Below are 8,749 nucleotides of genomic sequence, written 5' to 3'. Positions count from 1 at the left end.
CTTGATTGGATATTATATATATATATATATGTGTGTGTGACTTTTTATTAATACTTTTATAAAAAAATATTTCAAAACTACCATATCTTTTCTGGTTTTTTCGATAATTATTGCAAAACTCCATCCGTGAAGAAAAACATTTCAGGGTCCGCAAAACCTAGCAGGCGTTTATATATACGGGGAATTGGCCTTCAGTTCTCAGCCGTCGATTTTTTTTGTGTTCAGTCTCTGGGTACTTTTTTAGTACCACATTTCCACATGAAGTGTACCACATTTTGTATGACATAGTACCACAATTTTGTGGGTAGGGAGTGAACCCAAAGAAATATTTTGATTGGGGATTTTTCACCAACTTCATATATATATATATATATATAATAGTATTTGTTATATCAATTTATTATTTTACTGATTGTTTTGGATGTCAGCAAATCGATACCAAGAATATCTATCTCATTGTATCGTACTCACAAAAGACATATCAACAGTTCGGAGTTTTGGAAGACATTTTTATTTAAATATTGTATGCAGAGAAGCATTTACACAACCATGTTCTAACAAACTTAAATTATATAAGGTTCTATGGCATTTGTACAATATAGTTTTTGATAACCATTTGATTAATATTCTTGTTGAGCAATGAAGATATGTGATACACATATTTCATTTTAGATGTGGTGAAGCAATGTTCACATTACAAGATGTTTCAATTATTTGAGGTGACGGTTGATGGTGAGTCAGTGACCAGAGTAAATGATTCACACACAGTTGAACAATGACAACACCTATGTATAGAGTTTTTGGGATTTACGTCATCAACATCGTATTTTAAAGGTGATCATTTATTTATGACCGATTTACACTATCATTGCAAGTCTTCACATGTTGATGATGATAGTTAGTAGGTAAAGTAGTAAAATATAGTCATTGTGTAGCACTGATGCATCATTGAAGTAATAATGTTTCCTGATTATCAAGGAATGACAGCTAAACTAATATTTTTGTAACTCATATGGGATATTAGTCGAGCGAAATCTTACTGTTGGGGGAATGCAGTTTTAGTGCTACTGTATCACGATTTATGCAATCCAACGCGAATAGGAAATTTTATAATATTTGGACATTTATATATCCTACATATATGTATAACATATTTTGATTATCTAATACATAATGTGTTTTTTTTTGAATATTTATTATTATTGACAGATATAGACATTAAAAAATGTGTTTAGTTACACTCGTTCACAGACGTATGTGGTAAGAATAATAAGTGACTATTTCATCGTATGAACCTTGGATCTGAGACATGTAAAACATATAATTCAGGTTCATCAAAATCAATACAATGGTTAACTATATCTGTTTCCACATATAAATACGTATGCATATTGAGACATGCATTATAAAGTCTAGAGCGTCGTCATCAACAATGTTGATTTGTACTTCATTCTAAGATGATTTATCCATGAATGAATAATTCGTCTACAATTTGTTAGTAATATTTATTTGATTGATGTTTAACATTTTATTCATAATTTGAACAAACTCCAACAAAGTATCAGATTGTAATATCTATATCGGTCTAATAGAGGGATACTATATTCGATCGAACTATTCTCGATAATAACATGACCATCAAAATATAAGAGCACACTGACATTAATCATTTCGAAGAAGAAATGTATAACTGTGTGTTCAAATTCTAGAAATAAAAAGCCCCAAGAGATTGATAGAATAATCTGGGTGTGAGAAATGTAGAAGAGAGAAAATTCACAACTTACTTCGAAATTGCGACTTCGGAAGTTCACGGGCATTGGACGATTTAACGTGAATCGCGGATTCAATGTGCGATTCTGGCTGTAAAATTGAGCAGACTTTCCGCTGCTTCTATCTCTATACAAATAAATATATTTCATTACTTAATATTCAATTTAGTTTATTATTATTATTATTATTATTATTATTAAGCTATGGATAAAAAAATATTCAAGCACTTTGTATAATTTCTTCCTCAATTTTCTAACTATACTTTTATTTTTCTTAACCGAAAGTGTCTGGGAAGTTTACAGCCGAAGGTCGAGCTTTTCCGACCCTTCTAACCAGCAATTATTAACAGTTGTCAGTGTCTAGATCTAGGTAGGGGCGAACAAAAAACCAAACCAAATCAAACCAAATCAGATAACTAAATCGGACTATGAGTTTAAATTGGTTTTTAGTCGATCAAGATTTTTATCACTTTCAAAATTAACCAAACCAAAAAAATTTATTTGGTTCAAAGTTTTGAATAAAATTATCCAATCCTAACCAATGCATAATTATATAATATTTTAAATTATATATATTGTTTGATTTTTAGTTTATATCATGTAATAAGTGTCATGAAAAATTGATAATAGATGCTACTTCTAAAATTTTTAAAAGTTCGAATAATTTAAAATAAAGTTGAATGTAAATAGAGATGAAAATATCTCATTTTTTTTAAAAAAAAAATTACGATAACAGATGAAGTATTTTAAAGCTGAACTTTTTCATTTTGAGAAATTACATTGTTTGAGAGGAAATTAGTGATGTTATTGCCATACATTACAAGGTTAAAGTTTTTAATAGTAACATGTATATTGATATCTATCTATTTATAATAACTGATATAAAACATTTAAATTATGTTAAAAATAATAAACAATTTATTTGGATAGAAAATAAAATTTATCATTCAAATCAAGTCGAATCAATGCCAAAGTTGTTGGAAATTTTAATAAAATTTAGAGTTTGAATGAAAGTTATGACTCATGAACGTGGGAGTGTCTTTTGGCTCTCCACATTCTTGAGTTGGTTGTGGCTCATTATTGTGGAGTGTCTTTTGACTCTCCACATTCTTGAGTTACTTGAAGACCTTTGGTTCTTCATATTCTTGAGTTAATGGGAAAATTCAATTAATCTTCCATGACTCTTGGTGTGCATTTTGGGGCTTATATATGGTGGGTTCATTTCCTCATATCATGTACATGATAATCTTTTCTCTTTCAAGTATTCATTTGGCCTCCGTTAACTCTCGGTGATAAAGTAAAGGTACGTTTTCAGTTCGCCGTAGTAGTGTCTCGTGCTAAGTCACTGCTGGTTGTTCCGTTGTATCCTGGGAAACAGACGTCCAAGACGATCCTCGAAGCACATACAGGAAGGGACGAATCTGTTTTAAGGAAACTTTACATGCTACAGGTCTCGGTTTGGTTTTGTTTTCTTTTACACAATAGTCATACTGTAAACACCACACTTGTTTCGATTATTGCTTTATCTCTACAAGTTCGTTTCTTCGCTACTGTTTTTAGCAAGTTTATATAACAAACTTAAAACATATTACTCATTACGTGGTTTGTTTCAGATATGACTACTGAAACCAGCGTGCAAAGGGAAACTTGTTATGTTGTCCCTACTGTGGCTCAAGTTGTCCCTCATGTTACCCCACGTGCTGCTGCAGTTGCTATCCCAGCGAGTCACAGTGAAAAGCCTGAGAAGTTTACTAGTGTTGACTTCAAGAGGTGGCAACAGAAAATGTTGTTTTACTTGACAACACTGAACCTGGCCAGATTCCTATTCGAGGATGCTCCTAACCTGAAAGAGGGTGAGGGAGATGTTGAATACGTCAGTGCACTGGAGGCTTGGAATCAATTCTGATTTCCTATGCCGAAATTATGTGCTGAATGTATTGGCAGACTCGCTGTACAATGTGTACTGCGAAAAGAAGACAGCCAAAGAGTTATGGGAATCCCTTGACAGAAAGTACAAAACCGAGGATGCCGGGGCCAAGAAATTTCTTGTAGGCCGCTTTCTGGATTTTAAAATGGTGGATTCTAAGCCGATTATCAGCCAAGTTCAAGAACTCCAAGTGATTCTTCACGAGATTCACGCCAAGGGGATGACGTTAAGCGAATCATTCCAAGTGGCTGCTATTGTTGAGAAGCTACCACCAGCTTGGAAGGATTTCAAAAATTACTTGAAGCACAAGCGAAAGAAGATGAATGTTGAAGAGCTCATTGTTATCGAGGAAGACAACAAGAGCTTGGAAAGACGATTGTTTTCTCCTGTTGCGGCTAAGACAAATGTTGTCGAGCATGGTCAAAGCTCGAAAAAGAGAACATTTTCCTCCTCGAACAAAAGGTTGAACATGGGACTCAAGGGAGGCATTTCGAAGAAAAAGTTCTCCGAAAATGCTATAACTGTGATGGGATGGGTCACAAGGCATCTGAATGTAAGAAGTCAAAGAGATAACTGAATAGGACTATGAGTTTAAATTGGTTTTTAGTCGATCAAGATTTTTATCACTTTCAAAATTAACCAAACCAAAAAAATTGATTTGGTTCAAAGTTTTGAATAAAATTATCCAATCCTAACCAATTCATAATTATATAATATTTTAAATTATATATATTGTTTGATTTTTAGTTTATATCATGTAATAAGTGTCATGAAAAATTGATAATAGATGCTACTTCTAAAATTTTTAAAAGTTCTAATAATTTAAAATAAAGTTGAATGTAAATAGAGATGAAAATATCTCATTTTTTTAAAAAAGAAATTATAATAACAGATGAAGTATTTTAAAGCTGAACTTTTTCATTTTGAGAAATTACATTGTTTGAGAGGAAATTAGTGATGCTATTGCCATACATTACAGGGTTAAAGTTTTTAATAGTTACATGTATATTGATATTTATCTATTTATAATAACTGATATAGAACATTTAAATTATGTTTAAAATTATAAACAATTTATTTGGATAGAAAATAAAATTTATAATTCAAATCAAGTCGAATCGATGCCAATGTTTGGTTTGATTTTTAATTATTAATAGTTTGATTTAGTTTGAAATTATTAATTTTGTTCAATTATTCATTTGTTAAGTTGGGCGCTGCTCTATTATTTGTCGGTGTAGTTGCCAAATTCGAACAATTTTCTCTTAATGTATGGTCATTTCTCGTACATGTAGCTATTATAATAGCAGTGAGGAGTATTTTTCTTGTAGCTCTTCTTCTTCTTATCATAATTATATCTTATACGATGAATTTTATCTCATTGATAAACATAATAACAGTAATTTAAGGAGCAAATTTAGTTCTTGCCCATTAAAAGAAGTTCAGTTTATTTGACGATGTCTCAATTGAGTTATATGATATAAACGGTTTATTTCATCCTACTCATGTGGGTATTGTCCCCATGATAGGATGGATGGCCAAGATTTACCCATGCATGTAGAGTACCCACTTTTTTTTTGAAATTTTATGTATGGCAAGATCTTACCCGAAATGAAGTGAGGGTAGTGCTCACGTAAATAGGATCTCATTAACCGATATTAACCTTGAGTTTTATCGTAAACTGAACCGATCCGATTTTTCGAGTATTCGATCTTATAATTATTTTTTTCTTTTTCCTCGGTCGGGAAGTAGATATTTTCATGTAATCTATAGTCTTATCTCTTTTCACAGAGACCCCTCTGAGATATCATTCATTACAGGTCGAGGAATAATGGCTTCAACTTCAGCTGTTGGATTACCCTGCCAACATTTTCTGACCAGCTCCAGTGGCCGGAAACCTCCGTGGCCACCGATTTCTCCGTCCTCATGCGTGCGGACTGTCTGCCGAAGCTACCCATTGAAATTCCTGGTGAGAGTATTTCTTCAATCTTCTTTATCGTATTTCTGATTGCTCGTTACTTATTAGATCTTTCTTGGGAGTTTAATGTTTTGTTTACTTAATTGAAGAAGGTGGGATTTGGAATCCCGCTGCCGAGTTCGCTAAATGGACGGAGACAAGTGATATCTTCAAATGGGTTCTCGCCGGTGATTATTCGTCGCTTCGGAAGGGTTGAATATCCCGACGGTAATGGTAATGTCCTTCCTCGTACTACCACTAAGGTTTTCATGTGGAATGTGTATTTTATCGCTTTCTTGTTCAGAATGAATGAAAATCCTTTCTGCTCTTTTAAATTTAGCCACTGTTTGCTGCGAAGACATCCGACCTTCGACACGAATTCTTCGAAAGAATTAGATTTATAAATCATCATGTTATCCATATATTTGATAGTTTCATCATTTGAACCAAGCGGTAACGTGTGTTATTATTTAAGCTAAAAGATTGGTACTTGTTAATGTATGTGCTGTTGTTTTAGAAAAGCAAGTGATGAAAGCACAATAGACTATGACTCTTTAAAAGACAGAGGTTTCCATTGCCAGACGGACTGCCTTATTTTGTGAAGTTAAATAAGCAATTTATGCAGTAATGACTTTCACTGGATCTGTTACTGAATCTTGCATTGCACAATGCCCATGAGTTGAACAATGGAAATTAGATTGTGAAAATATAGTCAACTGCTGATAAACAATTAGTCGTAGCTAGGTGATTGGTGATTGGTGATTATAATCATGATAAACATCTCAGTTTCGATTTCTTTTTCAAATCTCACGGCTTTCCTCTGAAAAATTTCAGCAGTCCTCTGCCAAAATTCAGGCAGCAGGTCGAAGACAGAACTTGGAGCAGTGGGAGAGGGTGGGAGCTCATCCGAATCATCTGCGACACCGAGTGACATTTTGTATCAAGGTGCCTATGGACCATGGACAGTCGAGTCTACTGATATCCAAGAAGTGATTTTGTATAGGACGGGACTCGTGACAGCTGCCACTTCTTTTGTAATTGCATCTTCAACAGCATTTTTCCACGATCCAGGAACCGTGCATGATTTGATTTCAAGAAATTTGGATTTGTTTTATTGTTTGGGAGGCTGTGGATTGGGGATGTCTTTGTACTTGATTCACATATATGTCAAAGAGATTAAGCAGGCACTGCAAGCCTTGTGGTTGATTGGTGCTTTGGGATCTGTGGCAACATATGCTCTTTTGGCTCAGCCATCGGGTACGACTTTAGTACAGTACGTTGTGGAGAATCCAGCTGCTGTATGGTTTGTTGGCCCACTCTTTGCTGCGCTAACCGGTCTTGTGTTCAAAGAAGGTTAGTTTCCTCAGTTTTTTTAAGATCTCAATCATTTTGTGTTGTGTTTCTTATCTTATTAACAAATCAATAACCTATGTAGGACTCTGCTATGGAAAGCTGGAAGCAAGTGTGCTCACTTTCGTTATTCCAGCGCTTCTGCTGGGGCACTTGGTACTGCATAATGCTACTTTTTTCTTTCTTTTTTTTTTGCCAATATCTAGGATCAAAACAGTTGCCACTTAGCTGGCAGTAACTGTAAATCTCTTATCTTTTAAACTATTCAACGCGTCATGCATCACATTGCGATCATTGTGCACTATAAGCACCACACATAAATAGTTGTATGATCAAATGGGATCACTTGAGTCTTGATATTTGTATAGTTTTGGTTTCCCAACAATGTTTTTATACCACTTTCAATGGCAAACTGACATTTAATTTCAGAGTGGTTTGATGGACGATGGCACAAAATTGACCATTTTGGGCTTTTGGATGGCGCTCTTTGTGGTGTTTGCTGGCAGAAAGTTCACTCAGCCGATCAAGGTACATAGGGTGGACTGTTTTCCCTATAGAGCTACTAGCTTCATCGGATATGTAAATAAAGAAGTGTTCTTTCGCAGGACGACATTGGAGATAAATCTGTTTTCATTTTCAACGCGTTGACTGAACCAGAGAAGGCGGCTCTAGTCGAGAAACTTGAGGAGCAAAACTATTTTCAGAAGCGCAACTGATTTCTTCGTGGAAAATGCACTTAAATATGTCATATACAAGCTTGGAAAGCTACAACCAAATGTATTAGGCGGGACCGAAGATATGTTGACATACTGGTTGAGTTTAGGAATTGTTCGTCGCTTGTAAATTACAGTATTAGTATGTGAGTATATGTATGCGTGTGAGGTAGGTGACCTCTCTCATATATCTGGATAATTTCCTACCTTCATTTTGTTGTTAAAATAAAATAGTTACTAAATTAAATAATTAATTGTTTCTGTTAGACTAAATCTTGTAAGCCCGATTAACATGTAATGCCCACCAGGTTAGACCCAATTAAGTCTGAAGAATTGGGTGATTCAAGGGCTTGATGTGAAGTTGATCCACGATATATGACCAGCGAACGTGAAAGGTTGATTAAATTGCTTGGATGAATGAACAAAAATAAAACAAAACCATTAGAGAAAACTAAACTGAATTCCCTAATAAGATATACTTCATCTACGGTCGGGTCTACGTTGAATTTGGATCATCTACTGTGTTGAAAACACAACATTTAGTGCTATGCATTTTTTACACGAGATGATCACTTGATCATCTTGTGGACATCAAACCATATGAGGTAAATTTAAAAAGTTGTCAGATTCATGTAAAAAGTATACAGCAATTGGTGCTGTGTTTTCAACACAGTAGAAGATCAAAATCCATTTAAACTGGATAGATACATTTACCCGTTTGGTTCTTTTTATCCTTGCTTTGAGCTCTAACTCAAACAAGAATTTTAGTTTTAAAAACTTTATTGGGATTCGTAATAACATAATTACATTAGATGTTCACGAATTTATTATTCATATTTCATCGTATTCTTTGTCTAAATTCTTAGCTTTATAACTTACCGAAAGAGTTAGAAATAAAAACCACATCAGGATCCACAACGCCTGATTGTATAGAAGTCTGATTATTTCATAATTTTAACACGATTTTGTGTTTGACACGCATCACAATTTTTCTGTTCAAACTTTTCAATTTTGAAATTAAATTTCATAAAAGCTT

At 34.0% G+C, this 8,749-nt stretch overlaps 1 protein-coding gene across 9 annotated transcripts; it reads left to right on the top strand.

Moving 5' to 3' along the window:
• Positions 1-5,444: 5,444 nt before the first annotated feature.
• Positions 5,445-7,963, top strand: LOC142540892 (uncharacterized). 9 transcript variants are annotated; one of them, XM_075647351.1, is made up of 6 exons: positions 5,445-5,662; positions 5,761-5,884; positions 6,485-7,003; positions 7,086-7,112; positions 7,430-7,528; positions 7,606-7,963. In XM_075647351.1, exons 1-6 carry the CDS (start codon positions 5,525-5,527, stop codon positions 7,620-7,622), a joined length of 924 nt encoding a protein of 307 aa, XP_075503466.1. In that variant the 5' UTR covers positions 5,445-5,524; the 3' UTR covers positions 7,623-7,963. The 9 variants fall into 9 exon arrangements, with proteins under 9 accessions (XP_075503466.1, XP_075503461.1, XP_075503465.1 ...); XM_075647346.1 differs by having other exon boundaries at positions 5,448-5,662; positions 5,764-5,884; positions 6,488-7,003; positions 7,086-7,156; XM_075647350.1 differs by having other exon boundaries at positions 5,449-5,662; positions 5,764-5,878; positions 6,488-7,003; positions 7,086-7,156.
• Positions 7,964-8,749: the final 786 nt, after the last annotated feature.

The sequence above is a fragment of the Primulina tabacum genome, chromosome 3, assembly GCF_025594145.1.
Source record: "Primulina tabacum isolate GXHZ01 chromosome 3, ASM2559414v2, whole genome shotgun sequence".
Classification (NCBI taxonomy): Eukaryota; Viridiplantae; Streptophyta; class Magnoliopsida; order Lamiales; family Gesneriaceae; genus Primulina; species Primulina tabacum.
This window is presented reverse-complemented; position numbering and strand designations above follow the sequence as displayed.

Excerpts from the sequence above, each read along its gene's own strand:
- LOC142540892 (XM_075647342.1), top strand. The coding sequence starts at position 5,525 with ATGGCTTCAACTTCAGCTGTTGGATTACCCTGCCAACATTTTCTGACC. Across the intron at positions 5,885-6,484 it reads TGAATATCCCGACGGTAATG|CAGTCCTCTGCCAAAATTCA; the intron begins GTAATGTCCTTC and ends GAAAAATTTCAG. Across the intron at positions 7,529-7,605 it reads AGTTCACTCAGCCGATCAAG|GACGACATTGGAGATAAATC; the intron begins GTACATAGGGTG and ends GTTCTTTCGCAG.